General features: G+C 36.8%; 1 protein-coding gene across 1 annotated transcript in view; it reads left to right on the forward strand.

Moving 5' to 3' along the window:
* The window catches only part of FBXL17 (F-box and leucine rich repeat protein 17), a 486,505-nt gene that overhangs the window by 10,664 nt on the left and 450,944 nt on the right, over positions 1 to 24,897 (forward strand). Inside the window, exons 3-4 of the mRNA XM_012804603.2 lie at positions 9,090 to 9,212; positions 12,503 to 12,760. Coding sequence (XP_012660057.1) covers positions 9,090 to 9,212; positions 12,503 to 12,760 — 381 coding nt within the window. The remainder of the gene's footprint in view (positions 1 to 9,089; positions 9,213 to 12,502; positions 12,761 to 24,897) is intronic.

Consider the following 24,897-nt stretch of genomic DNA (forward strand, 5'->3'; position numbering starts at 1 on the left):
TGATGTGAAAATATTCAACAAGATCCTAACAAACAGAATCCAGCAACATATCAAACAAATTATACACCACGACCAAGTGGGTTTTATCCCAGGATCTCAAGGCTGGTTCAACATATGTAAATCCATAAATATAATTCATCACATAAACAAATTAAAAAACAAAGACCATATGATTCTCTCAATTGAAGCAGAAAAAGCTTTTGATAACATGCAGCATCCCTTCATGATCAGAATGCTTAAGAAAATTGGTATAGAAGGGACATTTCTTAAACTGATGTAGGCCATCTACAGCAAACCCATAGTCAATATTGTATTGAATGGAGTTAAATTGAAATCATTTCCACTCAGATCAGGAACCATGCAAAGTTGCCCATTGTCTCCATTGCTCTTTAACATTGTAATTATTCTTAAGACACATCACCAATGATGTTATCTAGGCCTTTTCTTAAAGCCCCTTTTTTTTTTTTTTTTTTTTTTTGAGACAGCATCTCACTTTATCACCCTTGGTAGAGTGCTGTGGCATCACAGCTCACAGCAACCTTCACTGGGCTTGGGTAATTCTCTTGCCTCAGCCTCCTGAGTAGCTGGGACTACAGGCGCCTGCCACAATGCCTGGCTATTTTTTGTTGCAGTTTGGCTAGGGCTGGATTCAAACCACCACCCTCGGTATATGGGGCTGGCGTCCTACCCACTGAGCCACAGGTGCCATCCTCTTAAAGGTTTTTGATTACTGATTTCACCTTGTTAGTTGTTACATGCATATCCAGATTTTCTGTCTTTTGAGTCAGTTTTTGTAGTTTATATCTTTGGAATTCATCATCTGTTTCATTAATTTTTTGGCATACAGTTCATAGTATTCTTTGATAATTGTCTTTTTGTAAGGTTGATAGTAATGTCCCTGTTTTCATTTGTGACTTTGATAATTTGAGTCTTTTTTCTTTATTTTTAGTTTAGCCGAAGGATTTCAGTTTTTTTCAAATAATCAACTTTTGTTTTTGTTAACTCTATTTTTTATCTGCTCTAATTTTTATTTCCTTCATTCTTGGTTTGTGTTGAATTTTCTCCTTTTTTGTAGTTCCTTAAAGTGGAAGTTTAGGTCATCAATTTGAGATTTTTTTTTTTTTTTTTTTGGTAGTGTAGTTGTTTATATCCCACAGATTTGACTAAGTGCTTTTGTTTTCATTCATCTGAAATATTCTTTTTTACTTATGATTTCTTCTTACCCATTGATTGTTTTAAGAGTATGTTGTTTAATTTCCATGCAGTTGTGAAATTCCCAGATTTCATTCTGTTATTGATCTCTAATGTCATTTCATTATCTTTGGAAAAGATACTTTGTATGACTAATCTTTTAAAATTTATTGATGTTGGATTTGAAGGTGGCTACCTGTTTCCTAAAATGTTGGAGTTTCAGGCAGCTGCCTGCATCCTCAGTTCTTGGGGTGTTTAGTTGAAGAATGACCAGCCACTCAAAATGTTAAGGCAAGCGTGAAAGAAAGTTCAATGAGTTAGAGAAAGATAGGTTTATAGAGTAAATGTTTACAGAGCAAGATATGTTTACCATACAGTAAACAGGCCTTCATATTTGAGACAAGAGGACAAAGAGGCTTGGGTTATGGCTGGCTGTTCTGTTTTTTCCTGCCTGGGTTGGGCCTGCCTCATGGTTCAGAGGTCACCTTGGAACTTATGGACCTCCCATAAGCCTCTCTGAAAGCCCACTGGGAGGCGTGTGGATTACAGTGACACAGTAATGAGCCTTAATGCTGTTCTAGGTCACCTTCAAGACTCTGTTGTCCCTGTTGCTAGGTTTTGCAGTTGGCCTGCTAAGTTCTGATTGGTAGATTGATAGGTCTTCCCTCTTCCCCAGGTGGGAGCAATGGCTCCAGACAGGATTAAGGTGAGATGGGGGGTTGGGGGCCCTGCCCTTGTCCTTTTCTCTTCTAGGAGAACTAGATTTCTGGCTATCTGCCTAACACTGAGAATTTATGGTCTATCCTTGAGAATGTTTCCTACGTACTTAAGAAGAATGTGTATTCTGAGTGTTCTATAGATGTCTGGTAGGCCTAGTTTGGTTTAAGTTCTGTTCAAGTCTTCGGTTTCCTCGTATATCTTTTGTCTAGTGGTTTTACTGATTATTGTAAGTGAGGTGTGGAAGATATTAAGAATTACTGTAGAACTGTTTATTTTTTCCCTTCATTTCTGTCAGTTATGCTTTATATATTTTGGGGCTCTGTTAGGTGCACATATATAATTGTTACATCTTTTTTGAAAGATTGATCCTTGTATCATCGTCCTTTTTTTCTTCTTCTTCTTGCTCTGTCACCCTAGGTACAGCGTAGTGGTGTTATTGTAACTCTGCAACTTGAAACTCCTAGGCTCAAGTAATCCTTGTGTCTCAAGCCTCCCAAGTAGCTGGGAATACAGGTGCATGGCACAGTGCCTAGCTGATTTTTCTGTTTTTTTTCTTTTGAGACAGAGTCTCACTCTGTTGCCATGGTATCATCACTCAGCAACGTCAAACTCCTGGGTTCAAGCGATCATTTTGCTTCAGCCTCCCAAGTAGCTGGGACTGTAGGGGACTATGGCATCTTCCACAATGCCCAGCCGGTTTTTTTATTTTTAGTAGAGATGGGGTCTTGCTCTTGCTAAGGCTGGTCTCAAACTCAGGGGATCCACTGGCCTCTGCCTCTCAGAGTGCTAGGATTATAGGCGTGAGTCATCCCGCCTGACCTTTACAATTTTTTTAGTAGACATGGTGTCTGGTTCTTGCCCAGACACTTCTTTATTTTACTGTCTATTTTGTCTAACATTAATGTAGATATTCCAGCTTTCTTTTGGTTTATGTTTTTTCCTTTCCTCTTTCTTTCTTTCCTCTCTTGACTGTATCTACTAGTGAATACATCCTTTTGCTTTCAATGTGTATATATCTTTGACTAAAGTGAATTTCTTTAGTAGATAGCATATATTTGGATTGTTTTTAATTCCATTTTTTCATTCTCTGTTTCTTAATTGGCAAGCTTAATTCATTTACATTTGATGTAATAACTGATAAGAAAACACTTCTACCATTTTCTTGCTTTTTCTATGTCATTTTTTTGTTCATTAATTCTTTGGGTGCTGTTTGTGTTAGATATTTTCTAGTGTGCCCTTTTGATTCCTTTCTCATAAATACATATAATTTTCATATTTTATATGTGTGTATTATAGAGAAAAAAGTAACTATGTATTTCTTAGTATTTGCCTTGGAGTTTATAATTTTCATTATATCTTAGAACTATCTAGTTTGAATTAATACCAGTTCAGTTTTGGTGGTATACAAAAACTTTGTATATATAGTATAGTTATTGTCACAAATTATATCTTTATATGTTTTGTGCCAATCAGCATAGATTTTTAATCATTTTTATTTAAGTTGTCTTTTATATCAATAGCAGGGATTATAAACCATAATTGCATTAACACTGACTTTTCTATTTACAATGTAAATGCCTATCTTTACTGGTATTGTATGTTCATATTGATACCGGATTTTTAACACTGGATTTCCAGGCTCTTGGTCTCAACGATTCGATGAATGAGTCGATGGACCATAGGATGAACAGTAAGTGAGGTTTTATTTACAGCTCTTACAAAGAGCCAAACCTCCTTGCAGGGCAGGATGCAAGTGTTACAGCTCTTACAAAAACAGCTCTTACAAAGAGCCAAGCCTCTTTGTAGAGCAGGATCAGCAGTAGAAGTGCCACAGCTCTTACAAAGGACCAAGCCTCTTTGCAGAGGAGGATCAAAAATAGAAGTGCCACAGCTCTTGCTCTTTCTTCCTCAGAGGTCTGCAACAGTCTGCTGAAGTCTTGTTCTTCTGCTCTATCTTCCTGGACGATCTGCAATGATATGTGAGGATCTGCTATGATCTGCTATGATCTGCCAAGATCTGCCAAGATCTACTGCTAGGCTCTCTGCTCAGGGGTCTTATATAGGGGTAGTCGTCCAATGAGCTTGATTGAAAATGGACCAATCAGGGATGAGCTGGAGGAATTGCCAGTGTTGTCCCCTGATGGACAGGTCCTCTAGCACCGCTCTACTGGAGCCTCTGGGGAGGAAAGCTCCCCCCTTGCTCCAGGCTGCTGGTTCCTTTGCCGGCTGCTGCCACCAAGACAGAAGTGGCAGGTCCCCCAGGCCCTGCTGGGCTAAGCTGGCTGGGCACCACTTTTCCCGTATCAATATGATTGCAAGCTACTGTCTGGTGTCCTCCTTACATTTCAGCCTAAGGATTCCCTTTAGTGTTTCTTTTAGGATAAATCTACTAGTGACAAACTTCTTGTTTTTTAAAATCTGGAAATAGCTTCATTTGTGAAGGATAGTTTTCCTAGATAAAGAATTCTTGGTTGACAGGTTTTTGTTTTAGCACTTTGAATATGTTATTGCACTGTCTACTGACCTTTGTGGTTTTCAAAGAAAAATCTGTTGTTAATCTTATTGAGGAGCCTTTGTTCCATCCCCCACTCCATAAGTTAATTTTTTTTTTTTTTCCTATTTTCAGGATTCTTTCTTTGTCTTTGTTTTTGAAAAATTTGATTATGGCATAGCTTGGTGTGGATACCTTTCCATTAATCCTATTTAGAGTTCATTGAGCTGATGAGCTGGATTCATGTCTTTCATCAAATTTTGAAAATTTTAGCAATTATTTCTTCAATTCTTTTTTTTTTTTTTTTTTTTTTGAGATAGAGCCTGTGTTGTACTCGGTAGAGTCCGTGGTGTCATAGCTCACAGCAATCTCAAACTCTTGGGCTTACGCGATTCTCTTGCTTCAGCCTCCCAAGTAGCTGGGACTACAGGTGCCTGCCACATTGCCCAGCTATTTTTTTTGTTGCAGTTGTCATTGTTTAGTGGGCCTAGGCCAGGTTTGAACCCACCAGCCGCGGTGTATGTGGCCAGCACCCTAACCACTGAGCGATGGGCACCGAGCCTCTTTAAATATTTTTTTCTGCTTCTTTCACTCACTTCTACTTCTGTGGCTCCTCTTATGTGTATGTTAAAATGTCTCAGTGGTTGGGAGTGGTGGCTCATGCCTGTAATCCTAGCACTCTGGGAGACTGAGGCAGGTGGATTGCTTGAGAAGTTTGTGGCCAAGCTTGAGCAAAAGAGAGACCTTGTCTCTAAAAAATAGGCAGGCATTGTGGACACCTATAATACCAGTTACTTGGGAGGCTGAGGCAAGAGAATCACTTGACCAAGAGTTTGAGGTTGCTGTTAGTTGTGACACCATAGCACTCCACCGAGGGTAATAAAGTAAACTGTCTCCAAAAAAAAAAAAAGAAAAAGAAAAAAGTTTCATGATGTCTTACGGGCATCTTATGCTCTTTTCATTTTCCTTCATTCTTATTTCTTTCTATTCTTCACACTCAGTAATTTAGGTTGACCTGTCTGTGAGTTTGCTGATTCCTTTTTGTTATAGGGGTTTGAAGGATGTTGGTGCAGAACATAGAAAGAGATATGACCACAAGCAGTGGTAACACAGAAGCTTAATTGGGTGGCTTAATTGGGAAACGTCTTTTACTGTATGAAACTGTATAGAAGCTTAGAGCACTGTACAGAAAGGAAGGAGGGCAAGGAAACTCTTGGGGAAATGAAGAGTTAGAGAGGAGGCTTACCTGTCTAGGTGATATAGCTCAGCAGCATGCTGGTGTGCTCTGGATCAGAGAATACCAAAGCCAGCCACCCACAGCCTAGCAGGGGTCCTCAAACTTTTTAAAGAGGGAACCAGTTCGCTGTCCCTCAGACTGTTGGAGGGCCGGACTGCAGGCCCAGGGACTGGTTGACTGCTAAGCAGGATAGGCAGCTGTGGCAAAAACACCTGGCGGGTGGGATAAATGTCCTTGGCAGGCCGCATGTGGCCTGTGGGTGGTAGTTTGAGGACCCCTGGTATGGTCTCCTAAATATAAGGCCAAACAGCTGTTAGGTGAGGATTTGCAGGGTGTACAAAGCAGGCAAGCTTGAAATGGCTAAAGTTGAGAAAAACTTGTTTGGCACTAGGGGGTTTTTGAGTGAATCAGTCTCAGAGTGCAGTGAAAAAATATCCTAGTACACGGAGGCCATCTTTGGCTCATTTATATAACATTTCTTGCTTGTTCTAATCTTCTATTGAATCCCTGTAGTGATTTTTTTATTTCAGTTGTTATAGGATTTAATTATAGAATTTTTATTTGATTAGCTTCCATAATTTGTACTTTTCATTAATATTCTTTAGTTGATGGATATCTCTACTTGATTCTTGAGGTTTCCTTTAGTTCTTTGTATATGGTTTCCTTGAGCTTTTTGAGAATCTCTTTAAATTGTTGAGATATTGTCTGTATCTAGTAAGTTCAGTGTACAGGCTTCTACATGGACAGTTCCTATTTATTTTTTTTCTTGTGAGTGGACTGGCAAATTTTAGCCCTATGTAGGCCAAACATTCTGCCAGTTTTTGTTAATAAAGTTTTATTGGCACAGAGTCATGCATATCCATTTATGTATTGTCAGTGTTGACAATGACCTCAATTCCAAGCTAAGGGATAAAAGGAAAGGTAAAACCAAGAAACCAATCTTTGTTTTGGCACCCTCCACAATTCATTTATTAGTAACTTTTTAGAGTTGAAGTACTTTTAGCATGTTGCCAAGAGGTTTTAGTTCTAATGAGTATGAGTGAGAGGCTATGGTGGGGTAATTTACCTTTATTATGATTAGAGGCCAATTCACTAGGTGTTTCTCATGAATTCTGAATACATATGGGAACCACCTAGTGAATTTGCCTCTAATCACAGTAAAGGACCTTTTGGGAGAAAAGTGGTGGTTGTGAAGGGGAAAGGCAATTGTTTTCCCAAAGCTGAAGATTTAAGAATAATAGAGATTCTTTTGTCTGTATAGAGGTAAGTCATTTTTGTTTATTCTTTTGTCTGTATAGAGGTAAGTCATTTAGGTCATAGTTTTGATAGGAATCTTTTATATACGATAGCAGTTTCTTGAATTTTGTTCAACATCATTTTGTTATGATGATGAGGGAAAAAATGAATTCCTAACCAGGACCACTGTCTGTGTGGAGTTTTCACTTTCTCCTCATCTGTGTGATTTTTTTTCTGGGTTTGATACTCTGATTTCTTATCATATCCCACAGCTGTATACCTTAGGTTATGTCTAAGCTGTGCATGTGTCTAAATGGTCCTAGTATAAATGAGTGTGTGGATGTGTGTGTGAGTGCATTCCATGATAAAATAGCATCCTGTCCAGAGGGGGTTCCTGGTTTGTGCCCTGAGCTGCCAGGATAGGTTCCAGCCACCTGCAGCCCTGAACTGGAATAACCGGGTAAATGATCATCTTGTTTTTATTCATATGTGTATCTATAGCTCACATTTATTTTAACATTTAGTATTAGAAGTGGATTGGTCTTTATTTAGCAGTTTGGTTGGTGATGCTTTTGTGACCAGAAATATGCCATAGGAACTTAACTCTTGTGTGTATAAATTCTAGGGATAGTATCATTTCAGCACAAACACTAAGTTATATATCTAAAATGGATAACAGTTTTTTAAAAAATTAACTTCTTTTAGAGAAGTTATCTTCTTACAGTTAGTTCAATTCAGGATCTCACTATGGCCCACTCATTGTACTTGTTAATCTTATAACAACAATATTCAAAAATATTGTCCCTACCCCTACCCTAACCAACTTTTTATGATGTAACTTTTTAAGATTCTTTTATAAAAGAGCTATTTATTTTGGAATTATTTTATTTTTTATTGTATACATTTAAGGCATGTAATATGTGCTTTGATATGAAATGATTTTTAGATTTATAGAAAATTGCAATAATAGTACAGAGAGTTTCCCTATACTCCTCACCTACTAATTACCTCTCTAATTTCATTGTCTTGTGTTACTGGGATACATTTGCCAAAATCATGAAACCAGCACTAGTATTATCCATTACCATTAATTACATTTTAGTCTTTATTTGGATTTTGCTAGTTTTTCTGTTAATGTCCTTTTCTGTGCTAAGACCAACATGTTTACATTCGTTCTTTTTTCTCCTTAGTTTCTTTTGGGTTGTGTTAGTTCTTCAATATTTCCATATTTTTCATGACCTTGAATTTTTAAATTTTTATTATTATTTTTTGCAGTTTTGGGCCAGGGCTGGGTTTGAATCCACCACCTCTGGCATATGGGGCAGGCACCCTATTCCTTTGAGCCATAGGCGCCGACCATGACCTTTAATCAGGTATTTTGTAGAATGTCTGCATCTGACATATGTGTTTTTCTCAGGATTAGATTTGGGCTATGACTGATACCAGAGAAGTTAAAGTACCTTTCCCACGATTTACATTTCTTTTTGAGTTTTCTTTTTCTTAAATCACGCATAAAAAGTTTGCATGCTTTCATAGTCAAACTATAAAACTTAAAAGTAGTCTTTTTTGGCGGGACAGGATGGCTCACACCTGTAATCCCAGCATTCTGGGAGGCTGGGACAGATGGTTTACTTGAGCTCAGCAGTTTGAGATCAGCCTAAGTAAGAGGCCCATCTCTAAAAATAACTGGGAGGGCACCTGTAGTCCCAGCTCTTGGGAGGCTGAGGCAAGAAGATTACTTGAGCCTGAGAGTTTGAGGTTGCTGTGAGCTATGACACTATGGCACTCTACTGAGGGCAACAAAGTTGAGACTCTGTCTCAAAAACAAAAACAACAAAAAAGCATAATCTCCGCCAACACTCTCCATTTCCAGTATTTTTTCGCTCTCTTAGAAAGGAAAACGTGTTAAACTTACTTTTTGGCTTATCTTTTCACTTTTTTTTTCCCAAAGCTAAGATGCACTTGTACACATGGGTGAATATATACCTGTCTCTTCCTCTCTTTGTCCACAACACATATATAATATTGGTCCATATTCTTAGTTCCTCCGCCATACTTTCTCTTTAGGATGTTCTCTTATGGCAACTTCAGTAATGGCCCCTTGTATTTAGGATGACTTTCTTTTTAAAAAGGTAATTTGTTTTCTAACAAAACCCTTTTCCTATGCTTTGAAAATGATCAGCATATATCAAATGGCTCCTTTTTTCTTCACAGATATTTTCCAATTTGTCCCTGGATGAGCGGTGCCTTTCTGCATCATTGGTTTGCAAGTATTGGCGTGACCTTTGTTTAGATTTCCAGTTTTGGAAGCAGCTGGATCTTAGTAGTCGCCAGCAGGTATGGGTTCTAATTCTAAGAAACACCCAATTTAGCTTACTCAATTAAAAAGTGTCTTTATTCCTCTTCTGAAAGCTCCTGAGTGTTATTTTTCAAGATAGTTCAAATAATTACAATCTGTAATTTAGTGCTTTTTAAATTTTTATCATATCTATTTAAGTTAAAGCTATGTTCTCATGATGAACAAGATAGTTTTTAGTGTAGACTGGCCTGTTTGGGTTTCTTTTTAATCCTTTATGTCTTAGTCTTTTTGTTTTTTCCTCTCATTTTTACCTTTTAAGGAGAATTATTAAATTTTTTAGGGCAGAAGTCATATCATAAATATTGATATTGGAAAATGATGGCAAACATTTATATAACACTGCCTCTGTGCACTGTACCATTTCTAAAGGCTTAGTCATATTAATTCATTTGATCTCCCAGCAACCCTATGAGTAGATATGATTTTATGTTTTGTAGATGAAGAAATGGAAGTCAGGGTGGTGCCTGTGGCTCAAAGGAGTAAGACACCAGCCCCATATGCTAGAGGTGGTGGGTTTAAACCCAGCCCCAGCCAAAAACTACAAAAACAAAAGAAATAGAAGTCAGTAGCTAAGATAACTTCTTTAAAATTTTCCTTTCAATGGATTTTCTTATCCTCCCCATTGCTCTGCTGCCTAGTATGTTTATATGGTGGCCTAAATTAGGAAAAAAGACAGTTTATTGTGCTTACTGCAAACAGTTCATTGAATTTGTTAGATAATCTTTAAATCTCGGTAGTCAGTATTTGGTATTAGAAATGTCTGTAAATACACAATAAGAATAAAATTTTGTTGAAGTATATTACTAGTGTGAAGTAATATTCCATGGTATATTACTAGTGGTATGCTGGTAAAGGTTTAACAACTAGCTTTTAAAAAGCCCCAAATTGTAATATTTGCCAGTTTCTGTGGTATAAATATTCCTGTCCTGGCCAGTTCAAGCTACACATGTTATGCCACTGAATGTCAGTTTGGAAAGAGGTGAACACCATAAGCTCTTGTTAGGTTATATGAGCCAGCTTCAACTTATCACTGGTAGCATGCATTTGTGCGTGTATAACAAACATACTTTAAACATGTTAAGCAAGTTCCAGAGCATGCATGTCTGTATAAATTGCTTTTATTTTATTTTTTTTTTTGCCTCCTTGGTAAGAAATTAAAACAATTTCAGAATTAGTTATTTATTTGGGTTTTGTGTCCGAGGAGACTGATGAAAGGTTAGTGTGGCTAACAGAGTAGAGAAGTTAAGTGTAAAGGAGTCCATTGGCTCATTACTTTATTCCTCAGATGCCTGAGCTATTTGTTATGAACAGAATAGCTTTCCTGGGGCAGCGCCTGTGGCTCAGTGGGTAGGGCGCTGGCCCCATATACTGGGTTGGAATCCACCCTCGGCCAAACTGCATCAAAAAAATGGCCCGATGTTATGGCAGGTGCCTGTAGTCCCAGCTACTTGGCAGACTGAGGCAAGAGAATCACCTAAGCCCGGGAGTTGGAGGTTGCTGTGAGCCATGTGATGCCATGGCACTCTACTAAGGGTGATAAAGTGAGACTCTTGTCTCCTAAAAAAAAAAAGAGAGAAAGAATAGCTTTCCCCCTCCGCTGGTTATAAGGTTTGGATATGAAAAGAATAATACATGCAAGGAGAGCTATGTCAGAGTTTTAGGTTGTCCGGGGAACTACTGTCTGTGTTTATGCTTTTCCAACAGCATAAGCACAGATATCATAGTTTCATCTTTAGCTCTTATTCCTAGTGCTACTCTGTACTCCAGCTCTTTCTTTCTTCCATTCTAAATTTTATGTGCATTTCTTTCTTTGTAATTTTTACCCAAAAACTTGAATAGTGTTAACTCTGTTTTCCTTTTGGGGATTGTGGTAACTGGGAATGGACTATGTAGAGACTGATTTTTTTTTTTTTTAATTCATTTGGTCATAGGAGTTTTCACCAGATGAATTTTTTTTTAATTTTTAATTTTTTATTGTTTGGGAATTCACTGAGGGTACAAAGAATTAGGTTATACTGATTGCAGCACCAGATGAATTTTAACACTACTTATATTTAGCATTGAGTCTTCTGAGAAAATGTTTTGACATGGGCATTTCTATATAGCCTTTGATGTTTTGATATATAAAATGTAGTGTTTTCTAAGCTATGAATTAATTACATGTGAGGTAGCATTTTGATAGAAATAGTGAAACAATTCAAATTTACATACTGTGGTATCATCTGAGGTGTAAGAAATCAAGATTCATATGTCGTGATAACTGATGTACTCTATTTCCTGCCTTAAAAAAATAGAGAACGAAGAATCTAAAATCTCTATACAGTTTTGTTTGTCATTGGTTTTTGGTGACTCTGAAGGTTTAATTAACACGAATTTTTTCAAGGATAGATTTTTAGCCTTTTAATGAAAACTAACATTCTTCTGATACTACTTCTGACACCAAATGTGTGGAGTTTTTACCACACTAACAACCAATTCTCCAGTACCTCTGAGTGTCCAGGAGTTCAGTTCAGTGCTGACACTAATTTCCAGAGTTAAGAGCTCGGTCTCTCGGACTCACACTTCATATGTCAGGGGCAAGTTCCATGAGCCGCCCATACTACTGACTGATCAGTTAAAAATTCTAGAGTTCCCTGATCTCCTCAGTTTCCGTAATTGGCTACAATTATTCAGAGAACTCAGGAAAATACTTACATTGGATTTAGGTTTGTTATACATGTAAAGGATTCAACTCAGGCTCAGCCAAGTGGAAGAGCTATATAGAGCAAGGTATGGTGTGGGCCACCCTCCTGTTGCTTCCTTGTGTTTACACTTGAATCTCCTGTTCAGTGGTTTCTCAGACCTTTTTGTAAACCTTTCTCCTTTCCATGGAGGTTGGAAGTGGGGCTGAAAGTTACCACTCACATCACCTGTTTAGCCTCTCTGGTAGCTGGCCTTCATTCTGAAGCTATCTAGGGGCTCCACTCTGAGTCACCTCACTGGTATAAACTCCGCTGTGGTCAAGGGGCTTGTTATGAATCATAAAAGACACTATCACCAGAAATTCCAAGGGTTTTGGGAACTCTGTTCCAAGACCTGGGGACAAAGACCAAATATATTTTTTATTGTACCACAATTTGTATTATGCTTTAATATTAAGAATGTTTTTCATTTGATTGTTTTTATTTTATAATCTAATTATTTATTGAGGAAAATTTAGCAATATTATAGGAACAAGTTATTACTTTCAGTAAAAGTTTAAATTTGTTGCTTCCTTTTTTTCTCATAGGTTACTGATGAATTATTGGAAAAAATTGCATCAAGAAGTCAGAATATAATTGAAATCAACATTTCTGATTGCCGCAGTATGTCTGATACTGGCGTATGTGTTTTAGCATTTAAGTGTCCTGGACTTCTTAGGTATACAGCCTACAGGTGTAAACAGCTTTCTGACACCTCTATTATTGCGGTTGCCTCTCACTGCCCTTTACTTCAGAAAGTACATGTAGGCAACCAGGACAAACTTACTGATGAAGGACTCAAGCAGGTAATTTTAGCATTTATAGAATGATTTTGATTATATTAATTTAAAATATTTTCTTGTAGCAACACTTTAAAAGGTTATCTTAAAAATAATGCTCAGAGATCAAAGTGAGTTATGTTTTTTGTGTATCAGTGAATACTTGTTAAGGTTAGTGAACTACAGTGTCATGGTTATAATCAGTAAATTAACTTTGTTGTGTTCTGTAGTGGGAGCCTAAACTTCTGTGACCAACCATTTTATTAATTTATTCTTTTGTTACTTAAATTTTGTAAGAAATTTTAGGTAATAGTTTGCAGTTTGGGTCAGCATGAGCTTTTAAAAATTAACTTTTAATTCCTCTTTCATGTTAGTAGATGACACACTTACATGCCTTAAAATATCAAATTGTTTAGATTTATAAATAGGAAGTCCAACTTTAAGAATATAAAATGAAGAAAAAAGTGACGATCACCTATATTTGGCATAATAATTGGATTAAAAATGGAATTTTACATACTTTCTATTTGATACACTTCCCTTGGAAATGGCATTTAAAGTTTCTTGGCTCAGAGTAGATTATTCATTCAACAAATGAATATCCTTACATTTAACACGATATATGCATTAACTGAAAGTTCAGTATTAGAAGAAATTTGGGGAAATTTTATCCTAAATAGTGAATACTTGATTTGTCAATCCAATTTATATTAAAATGTTATCGATTTGTAAGGGAACCTGTTTTGTTTGTAAAGAAAAATTGTGCAATAATAGTCTTATTTTAATATTTTTCTTCAATATTCACTAGCAAAGCATTTTATGAAGTTCTTAAGTGTGTTAAAACAAATTAATGTTTTAGGGAGAAATTATATCTTCTGGATGTAGCATGATTTTATTTTGACAGAAATTTCTTAGCAATTTATACTTTACAATGAAACACTTCTAATAGGTCTATGTATATTTATTAAGAACTGGGTTAAACCTGTTCACAGTTACCAATATCAGAGGCTGCTGAGGGTGTTCTTAGTAATATTTATGAAAAAGGATGCACATTATAGTTATGGTTGAAGCAGAGGGAAATTAGAAAGTTCCTTAAGCAAAAGTTAGTGTGCCAATCTAATATTATTAACTTATCTAATATTCACAACGCTGAGGCTAATTATTTAAATCTTCCCTTGAATGTGAGACATTTTGGACCCTGTCAACCTATTTAGATTAGATCTGTGCTTTAAATTTTCATGGTTTCTGAGTTATGAATTCATTATATGTGAGTTAACATTCTTGTAAAAGTAGTAAAATATCTAAATTTTTTCTCCCTTAGGTAATTGTCTTCTTAACTACACAGGACTCTGACTGCAGTGTAGAGAAAATATTTACCTCTGCTTAAGAATATGCTATGGCAGAGCATGTTCTCTTTTAGACTCTTCTGATGGAAGAGGGGAATGGGTATAGTAGAAAATAGATTTGGAGTTTAATATTTTCATGTATACATATACTAGAAATAAGTTTTATGAAGCAATACATACCTTTATGTGCAAAGTACATTGATATTATCTATTCTGTGCTGCTGCATTCAGTTTTAGCCTTGATCCGCTCACTAATTTTATGATCCAGTGAAGTTTGATGAATTGTGAAGTTCTTTTTCTGTTAATTTATATGTGTATGCTTTTTGAGTTGTTGGTTTGTTTGCAAACACAGTTACTTAAAGCATTTTAATTTGGAGTTCTAGTACATCTAGGATTTAATATTTTAAGTAATTGTACATAACAATATTTCTCAAACTTGTGGTAAAGCACCTACTAGGGTCTTTGCTGGTTTTGGCCACTTTTTCTTTTTCCTAGAGACAGGGCTCAGGGTCTTGCTTCGTCATCTGGGATGAGTTTATTGGTAAGATTATGGCTTACTCTAACCTTGAATTCTAGGGCTTAAGCAATACTACTGCCTCAGCTTCCTGAGAAGGTGGGACTACAGGCATGTGCCACTCTGCTCACCTAAGTTTTAGAAGTTTTTCTTTGTAGAGATGAGGTCTTGCTGTGTTGCCCAGGCTGGCATTGAACTCTTGGCCTCAAGTGATCTTCCTGCCTCTGCCTCCCCTCCCATGGCTGGAATTATAGCAGTGAGCCACTGTGCCTGGCCCTGGCAAATATTTTCTTCTTTGTGAAATATCACCTTCAAGTATTGGTATTTTAATTTCCATAAAAGTCACCTCAAATAATTTTATCAGTGGAATATGTATGTGCTATATCAGGTGTCCTCAAACTACAGCCCACGGGCCACATGCAGCCTGCCTAGAACATTTATCCAGCTGGCTGGGTATTTTTGCCGCCACTGCCTATCCTGCTTAGCAGCCGACTCGGCCCAGGGCCCACAGTCTGGCCCTCCAACAGTGTGAGGGACAGTGAACTGGCCACCTGTTTAAAAAGTTTGAGAAGCCCTGTGCTACATACATCTTTTAAAATGATCATCATGTACCTAGAGGAAAATAAATCCTATTTAATGAAGAATAATAGGGTGTTTCAGTTTTTCTAATACTCTTCATTTAGCCTTTGCCACCAAACAAGTGATAGCAGTAAAGTCTTGAAACAAATCTAAGCAATTTTATTCACTAAGTTACTCTTTTATGTGATTGTGTTCAATTTTAGCAGTTTAATTCTTCAGTCTTAAGGAGCTCATTAGAAATTTCTGGAAATGGCTTGGCGCCTGTGGCTCAAGAGGCTAAGGTGCTAGCCACATACACCTAACGTGGCGGGTTCAAATCCCCAGCCCGGACCTGCCAAACAATAATGATGGCTGCAACCAAAAAATGGCCAGGCGTTGTGGCGGGCGCCTGTGGTCCCAGCTGCTTGGGAGGCTGAGGCAGGAGACTCGCTTGAGCCCAGGAGTTGGAGGTTGCTATGAGCGTGATGCCATGGCACTCTACCCAGGGGGATAGCTTGAGGCTCCGTCTCAAAAAAAAAAAATAAATAAAAGAAATTTCTGGAAATATGCCACCGTAGGCTTCTCCCAGATTAAAATGGAACAAAAATAATGCTATGAGTTTTCAGGTCTTTAAAAATATATGACATCAGGAAAATATTGGAGCAGACTGCTTCAAAACCCTGTCCCACCCTCTACAGAAACATTGAACAACAAGCTGAAACTATCAGATCTAACTTTGCCAGGACTCTGGAAAATAGTCAAAAGTTTACAGCAACCAAGGGCATGCTGGACCAAGAAAAGAGCAACTAGAAGGTGGAAGGAATGCCTTGTGCCTTTCTTCCTTGCCTGTGCCTTACTCCCTCCCCAGCATGGCAGTAGCGTTGAAGAGAGCAGCCTGAGTTGCCAGTGTGGGACCTAGGTCTGTGGTTCCAAAGAAAGCAGAACAGAATTATTTGCAAATTATTGTGTTTGTCTGTTCCAACTGTCTGAAGGGCTAATGCAGGTGCTCATATATCTGTTTCACCTAATTTAGAACCCATTCAGGGGAGAAAAGCATTGGCTATTGATTGAAAACATTGTAAGGCAAGTTAAAAAACCTGCTTTGGGGAAAAGTTAAGGGTATACAGGGGAATGTAGAAAGCCACGTGTGTGCACATGGCAGGACACATGCTCAGGAAGGACCTAAGAAGACCATCCATTTTCATCAGTGGGTGCTCTCTAGGCTTGGAACAAGCAGGAAGTCAGGGCCACGGCAGAATTGTATACGGTAGGCTGCAGACTAGGAGAAAAGTTTTTGATTTTTGTTTTTTTTTTGTTTAAAAGCTTTTGGTTTTCCAGGAAATCCCTTTCAAAACACTGGCTAAACACAAGTTAAGCCTTGAATAATCAAAAACAGCAGACCCTAGGGAAGACAGGAGAGTTTAATTTCCATATATTAGCATATAATTGGCATATATGTTCTAGTGTATGGTTTTCAACAAAAAAAATCACAAAGCAAAGAAACAAGTATGACTTACCAAAAAGAAGACAAGGCAAAACCTATTCTTGAGGAAACCTAGCTAATTAGGCATATTAGACAAAGATTTTAAGTCAGTTATCTTAAATATGCCCAGAGAATTAAAAGAACTAATGGACAAAGAACTAAAGGAAATTAGGAAAATGATGCCTGAACAAAATCAGTAGAGAGACAGAAGTTATAAAAAGAACCAAATAGAAGTTCTGGAGTGGAGAAGCATAATAAGTAAAGTGAAAATTTTACTATAGAGAATCAGCAGCATATGTGACCAGGCAGAAGAATCAGTGAACCTGAAGATATGACAGTTGAAATTATTGTCTCTGAGAAGCAGAAAGAAAAGAGAATGAAGGAAAGTAAGCTAAGCCTGAAAGGCCTGTCGGATACTGTCCAGGACAGCAGCATTTGCATATAGTTAATTTCAGAAAAAGCAGGGAGAGAAAAATGGGTAGAAATAGTATTTGAAGAAATAATGGTCAGAACTTCTTAACTTTGATGAAAGACTTTATACCTACAAAAGCTCAATGAACTCAAGCAGGATAATTTCTAAGAGGTCTGTACTGAGATATTTTATAGTCTGATTGTTGAAAGCCCCAGAGAGAGAGGGAGTCTTAAAAACAGCAACAAAATAGGTGACTCATTATATACATGGGCTTGCCAATAAGATTAACAACTCATTGCTCATCGGAAACCATAGATGCCAGAAAACTGGGCTTTCAGTAGGACGTAGTTAAACCTTTCCAAAGCTGCCATCTACACACTCCCCAGTTCTTATTTATTTTGGGTAGGAAAGAGGTTGGTGGATTACTTACAATTATCCTATAGTTTTAAAAGAGAAAAACATAAATAGGAACTCACTAATTTTATTTATAAATTTATATCTATTTATCAATTTATATCTATTTTGTTTATTTTTGTTTATATATTTTTTTGAGTATGATACTTCCAATGCAATCTCCAGGATGAAGTGCAGGCTTCTTCTGATAAGTCTCACAGTAGAAAATTGTTTTCAGATAAGAAAAAGTAGGGGAGTTTGTTACTAAGAGACCTGCCATGCAAGAAATGCTTACTAAAGGGCGTCCTTCAGGCTGAAATAAAGACACTAGACACTTTGAAAGCCATATGAAGAAAAGGTAACACTGATAAACGTAACTACATAGAGGTTCAAAGTACAAGGATAGAAAAAGATATTCCATGAACCCAAAGTGAGGAGTGGCAATTCTATTATCAGACAAAATCAATTTTTATGTCTGAAAAGGTTCCAAGAAACAAAGAGGGTCATAATATTGATAAAAGCCTTAAGCTATCAAGAAGATTTACCAGTTATAACTATACTGTTGAATAGAACTAACAGACGAAGGCCTAAATATTTGTAAGCAAAAACTGAAAGACTAGAAAAGAGAAATAGATTAATAGTTGTGGACTTCAGTAAGTCACTTTCATTAGGGGATAGAAAAGCCAGATAAAATCTCAAAAAAGAAACAGAGGACTCTAACAACATTGTAAAGCAATTGCATGTAACAGGCATGTATGATACACTCCATTCAACAACACAAGAATAAATATTCTTCTCAAGTGCACATGGAACATTGTCCCAAACACATTTATATATATATGTATATATATATAAAATTTTTTTTTTTTTTTTTTGAGACAGAGCCTCAAGCTGTCACCTGGGGTAGAGTGCCATGGCATCACAGCTCATAGCAACCTCCACCTCCTAGGTTCAAGTGATTCTTCTGCCTCTGCCTCCCAAATAGCTGGAACTACAGATGCCCACTGCAACACCTGGCTATTTTTTGGTTACAGCTGTCATTGTAGTATGGCGGGCCTGGGCTGGATTTGAACCTGCCAGGTCAGGTGTATGTGGCTGGTGCCTTAGCTGCTTGAGCCACAGGTGCTGAGCCCATATGTTTGATAACAAAGCAAATTTTAATAAACTTCACAAGATTGAAATCACATAAAATATCTTTCCTGGCTCTAAGGGAAAAATCTCAGAATCAGTAACAGAAAGAAAATTGCAAAATATACAAATATGAAGAAATTAAATAATGCATTCTTACACAAAGTAGGTCATAGAAGAAATCACAAGAGAAATCAGAAAATACATTAATGTGATTGAAATGAAACCAGAGCATGCCAAATCTTATGGGGTGTAGCAAAAGGATGCTCAGAGGGCAGCTTACAGCTATAAAAACTTACATTAAAAAAGAAGTAAGGTTTCAATTCAGTAACCAGAGTATACACTTGAAGGAACTTGAGACAAGAATAGCAAACTACCCCCAAAGCTAGTGGATTAAGATTAAGAGAAAGAAAAAGACTCAAATTACTAAGTTGTAAATGGAAGAGTGAGCATTACTTCTGACTTGAGCATTACATGAGAAAACCATGAATAACTGTATTCCAACAAATTGGATAGATCAGGGGTGGAGAACTTTTTCATGTTGGAAGGCTGCATAAATAAAGCTATAATCAAAGCCACATTCAAGAAGCTTCATTTAGATATATTAATACATAAAAATACATTATTTTGTAAAATCTAACTACTGGGTACATAATAATTACAAAAAATGAAAACTGTGTTAACTTTGAAGTTAACCTTTTAATGACTTTGTTGTGTGTTTTTGTTGGAAAGCATTTGAATATTTGTTTGCAGCACGGAGGTCCACAGTTTCAGTTGATCCTCCAGATGGATATCAGTCATTTGTGACTTTGAGGGCATTTTGTTTTGGGTTAGGTAAGAGAATGTAGTTTCATAGCAGTAGATGGTTGGCAAGCAACACAGCATCTTTTGGACATGTGGTTGAAGGCAATGGTACTCTATCACATTTTTCTATATTTCAGTTGGATCTGACTGTCAAACAATGACTTTACCATGTCATCTGCTTAGAGCTCAATCAATTCCATCTGCCATTCTTTTTTTGTTTTTGTAGTTTTGGCCGGGGCCGGGCTTGAACCTGCCACCCCTAGTATATGGGGCTAGAGCCCTGTTCTTTGAGCCATGGGCGCCACCCCATCTGCCATTCTTTAGGTGCCTTGGTGATATCAAGTAGGTGAGCCTGAAATGCTAATTTCAGAGAGAATGATGCCATGATTCTCAAAGTCAGTGAACCTTTTATTGTATTCTCCAAGTAATAGGTCTATAGCAACTTGCATTCTTCATATGATTTGCATATCTCATCCTGCTCATCATGGACCTTTGTAAATGGGGAAAATGTTCATCTGAAATTTCCTTTTGAAGAAATGTTTTGAAAAAATGGTTTTTTTGAAATGCTTGGACTTTTTGCCACATACATATAGACTTAGTTTTACCTTGAAAAAAATATTCAAGTAATTTTGATTTGACATCTTACACAGAAATGCTGTATTTATATAGAAATCTTCTTTTAGTAATTTACATTGTTGATTCTGTTCTTGATAAAATTTTTCTGTTATCACAGAGGTAAAATTTGGGTAACACCTGTTCATGTAATAGCGAACACATGTTAGAATAATATGGTAAATCCATACTGAATACTTCATGGTTCAACTTCAGCATGTTATGAAACTGATGATGTTGTGTTGCATTTGCATAAATATAGTTAACAATGCTTACAATTTGGTCCAAAGTGTCACTCAAAATAATAGCTTTAGCATGGAGATTTTGCTGATGCAGGATATGATGAAAAGAAATGAGAACATCTGGGTTTGCTAGTATTTCTTTTTTGATCTGTGCGATAAAACCCTTCATGTTTTCCTGTCATAGAAGGTGCACTGTCTGTACCTACACTCACTAAATTTACCACATTCGGTCCAAATTCAGGCATTTATCTTGAAATTTTTTAAGATATCGGTTACCTGTGTTCTGTTCACAGGTGTTCCCAAAGCAAGTAACTTCATAGCAAAAAAAAATCTGTTGTTACCTGAATGAAGTATAAAACCTGTGCTGAGTCAGTATCAGTTGATTTATCCAAAACGATTGAATAATATATATTTTCCTTTTGAAGACTGCGTGAAGTTGTTCCATTAAGTTGAAGGCTAATTCATGCTGTGATGAGTCCCGGTTCTGTTTCAAAGAAACAAGTTACCTGTACTTTGGAACCTGGCTCTTAAGTGTCCTACAATTTGGACAATGCATTCTTTCATGATTTCTACATTGATGAATGTCTTACCTTTGTTCCTGAGTATACTTTATAAGTGATTTCAGTGGCATTGTTTCCAGGTTTTATTGCTTCTTGAAAGAATTGTCTTTGTGTTTGCTTTTTATATTTTAATTTCTACAGTACAACATTTTGTTCTCTCTCTAATTTAAAATATTTGTGGTTCTTATGTGTATTATAATGCCAGTGAACATTGAATTTCTTTAATGTTGATATTGTAGTATTATAAAGCAAGCAAATCATCTTATCTTTAGCAGAAACAGAATAATATTGCAATTCCCAATCCTCATTAAAATATCTATTTTCTTTCTTCTGTGTTCTCTTGGTCTTCTTTGACATGATGGGCTGTTAAGTGGACAGAAATAAAATGTACCATGCAGCTATTCACAAATTCCACTTCAAACAGAAATGCAATGCACCATTGTCAAAAGAGAACAGATTTGGGTACTTGACCCCCATAAGCCCTTGCCAACCAGCCTCAGATGGTAATGGTGCCAGTCAGATGGGAGAAGTTAGAACTAAATCACGTACATAGCAGTTGTTAATTTAGCCTTTATGTCATACTTTCATTGGAACTTACTTTATTTGGTATTTTCTTTTTGTTTTTTTTTTTTTTGTGGTTTTTGCCTGGGGCTGGGTTTGAACCCACCACTTCTGGAATATGGGGCTGGTGCCTGAGCCACAGGTGCTGCCCATCTTTTTTTCTTTTTCATAATATTCTTTGGTATTTTATTTATTTATTTATTTATTTTTGAGACAGAGCCTCAAGCTGTCCCCCTGGGTAGAATGCTGTGACATCACAGCTCACAGCAACCTCCAACTCTGGGGCTCAAGCAAGTCTCCTGCCTCCACCTCTCAAGTAGCTGGGACCACAGGCACCCGCCACAATACCTGGCTATTTTTTGGTTGCAGCCATCATTGTTTGGTGGCCCGGGCTGGATTCAAACCCACCACCTTAGGTGTATGTGGCTGGCGCCTTAGCCACTTGAGCCACAGGCTCCGAGCCTCTTTGGTATTTTAAATATACTCATTTAAAAATAAATATATAAAAGACAAATAAAAATGTATTAATAAAAATAAAAGTATTTGCCTATAATCTCAGCACTTGGAAGGATGAGGCAGGTAGATTGCCTGAACTCATGGGTTAGAGACCAGTCTGAGCCAGTTTTAGAGTGAGAATTTATCTCTAAATAGCTGGGCATTGTGGTTGGTTCCTGTAGTCCCAGCTACAGGAGGTTGAGGCAAGAGAATCCCTTGAGCCTAAGAGTATGAGGTTGCTGTGAGCTATGATGCCATGGCAGTCTTCCAAGGGTGACAAAATGAGACTCTGTCTCCAAAAAAAAAAAAAAAGCATTCTATAAAATTTGGATTTAGTCGAAAGTCAGTGCTTAAGGATGTAGAAAGCCACATTTGGCTTTAAGCCCTCAGGTTCCTATTGCTGGCCTTAATGAAAAGGACAAATCCCAAGAAATTACATAAACTACAAAAACTGACGCAAGAAGTAGAGACTCTGAGTCCCAAATATTTGGGAAGCTGAGGCAGGAGAATTGCTCGAATGTAGGCATTGCAGGCTTTAGTGGGCTGTAATTGGGTCTTTCAATAGCTTGTGCACTTCAGTCTGGGCAACATGTCTCTGCAAAAAACAAAATGGAAAATCCGAATAGAGTTTCTGAGTCAGTACTGAATCTGAAAAACAAAAATCCTTTTAATGAAGAAAAGGCAAGGACTTTGCTTGCCTTTACTAATGAATTTTTCTAAATATTTAAGAAAGAACACCAGTCTTTCTTAAACTCTTCCAAAAAATTGAAGTGGAGGCAACACTTTCTAACTCAATGTTTGAGGTCAGCATTACCCTGATTCTGAAGGCAAACAAAAACACTACAAATAAAAGAGACAACTAAGACTAATTATCTTTAATGAGTATGCAAAAATCTTCAAAATATTAGTATATTGAATTCAGCAGCCTCTTAAAAGGATTATACATCATGACCAAATACAGTTTATCCTGGAATGCAAGAGTGGCTCAATATAAAAAATTATCACTATAATATACTACATCTACAGTATATTATAGAATTTACAGAATGGGGTGGGAGATCCAATCATCTTAATTGGTATAGAAAAAGCATTTGGTGCAGTCAACACCCTTTCATGATAAAAGCCAACAAATGAGGAGCAGAGTGATACTTCTTCATCATAATAAAGGCCGTTTGCCACAGACCCAGAGCCGACACCAGAAGTCGGTTTTAAGATCAGGATCGAGACTAGAATGTCTGCTTCTGGCAATTCTATTTCACCTTGTGTTGAAAGTGCTAGCAAGAGCAATATGGCAAGAAAAAGAAGTAAAATCCTTTAAAATTGAAAAGGGAAGAAGTAAAACTGTATTTGCAGATGACATTATTTTATGTATAAAAAATCCCAAAGGAATCCACAAAAGCGTTTTTAGTGATTTTAGCAGAGTGTCAGGATACAAAATCAAACTACAAAAAAAGCAGTTGCATATCTACACATTATCAGTGAACAACCTCACAAGAAATGGAATCCAAACAACTTCGTTTGTGATGGCATCCAAAACTATTAATTTCCCTCTAAACATTTTTTGGGGGGGGCATATCATAGATTTTGGTATGCTATATTTTCATTTTCATGTAGTCCAAAGCATTTAAAAATTTCTCGAGGTTTCTTCTTTGATCCATGTGTTATTTAGAAATGTATTGTTTAATCTCCAAGTGTTTTTGGATTTTCCAGTCATCTGTTGCTAGTTTCTAGTTTAATTCCATTGTGGTTCGAGAGCAGACATTGGGTAATTTTTATTCTTTTAAATTTGTTAAGGTGTGTTCTTTGGCCTAGAATGTAGTCTATCTTGGTGAATGTTCTATGTGAACTTGGGAAGAATGCATATTCTGCTTTGTTAGATGAAGTGGTATAAAAATATCCATTGTAACCAATTGATTGATGGTGTTACTGAATTCAACTGTATTCTTACTGATTTTCTGCCTGCTGCATCTGTCCATTTTGATACAAGTATGTTAAAAGGCTCCAACTATAATAGTGGATTCATTTTTTTTTTTTTTTTGCTTCATACATTCTGGCACTCTGTTATTAGGTGCATACATGTTAAGGATTATTGTTTCATCTTGGAATATTTTCTCCATCATTACGTATGTGCCTCTTTATCTTTGATAACTTTTCTTGTTCTGAAGTCTGTTCTGTCTGAAGTTATAGGTACTACTATTTTGTCTTTTTTTTTTTTTAAAAGTTTTTAGTTAATCATTGTAATTCTTCTACTTTAACATTTCTGAAGGGTTGTTTTAAAATACTTTCTCTCTCAATTTATAATTCTCGATTTACTGTTTTATTGCCTGCTCAAGTCATTTTGGAATTATTGAAATTTTGTTTGCTGTGTAATTTTTGTGAGTATTCTTTGAGGCTTTAAAAAAATTTTTTTTAAAGAGCAATTTTAGGTTCATAGCGAAATTGAGAGGATTATACATACACTCCCAACTCCCACACATGTGTGGCCTCTCCTGTTATCCATATTCCCACCAGAGGGATACATTTGTTGTAGTTGATAAACCTTCCTTTTTCTATCATTATTCCCAAAGTCCATAGTTTATATAGCGTTCACTTTTGGTATGATATGCTCTGTGGGTTCGGACAAATGTGTAATGCGTGTATCTTTAAAAACTCTCCGTGCCCTGATGGTTATTCACTACTCTCTTCTCATCCCTCGAACCACTGCTCTTTTTATTGTCTATGTAGTTTTACCTTTTCCAGTGCCAGCCTTTCCAGATTGAATTTCTTCACTTAGTAGTATGCATTTAAAGTTTCTCCATGTCCATGTCTTTTCATAACTCATTTCTCTTTAGTAATGAATAATATCCCATTGTATGTGCTACAGTTTATTTATGTATTCAAAGAAGGATACTGTGGTTGCTTCTAAGTTCTAGAGGTTATAAAGCTGCCATAAACTATGTGTACGTTTTTGTGTGGACTTAATTTTTTTTAAACTTTATTCAAAGTAATATGAGGGTACAATATTTAGGTTACATTGTTCTCACTTCTAGGGCAAAGTTCCATTTGTAGAAAAGCCC

This window comes from Otolemur garnettii, unplaced genomic scaffold (assembly GCF_000181295.1).
Source record: "Otolemur garnettii isolate 467f Iridium unplaced genomic scaffold, OtoGar3 scaffold00030, whole genome shotgun sequence".
Taxonomy (NCBI): Eukaryota; Metazoa; Chordata; class Mammalia; order Primates; family Galagidae; genus Otolemur; species Otolemur garnettii.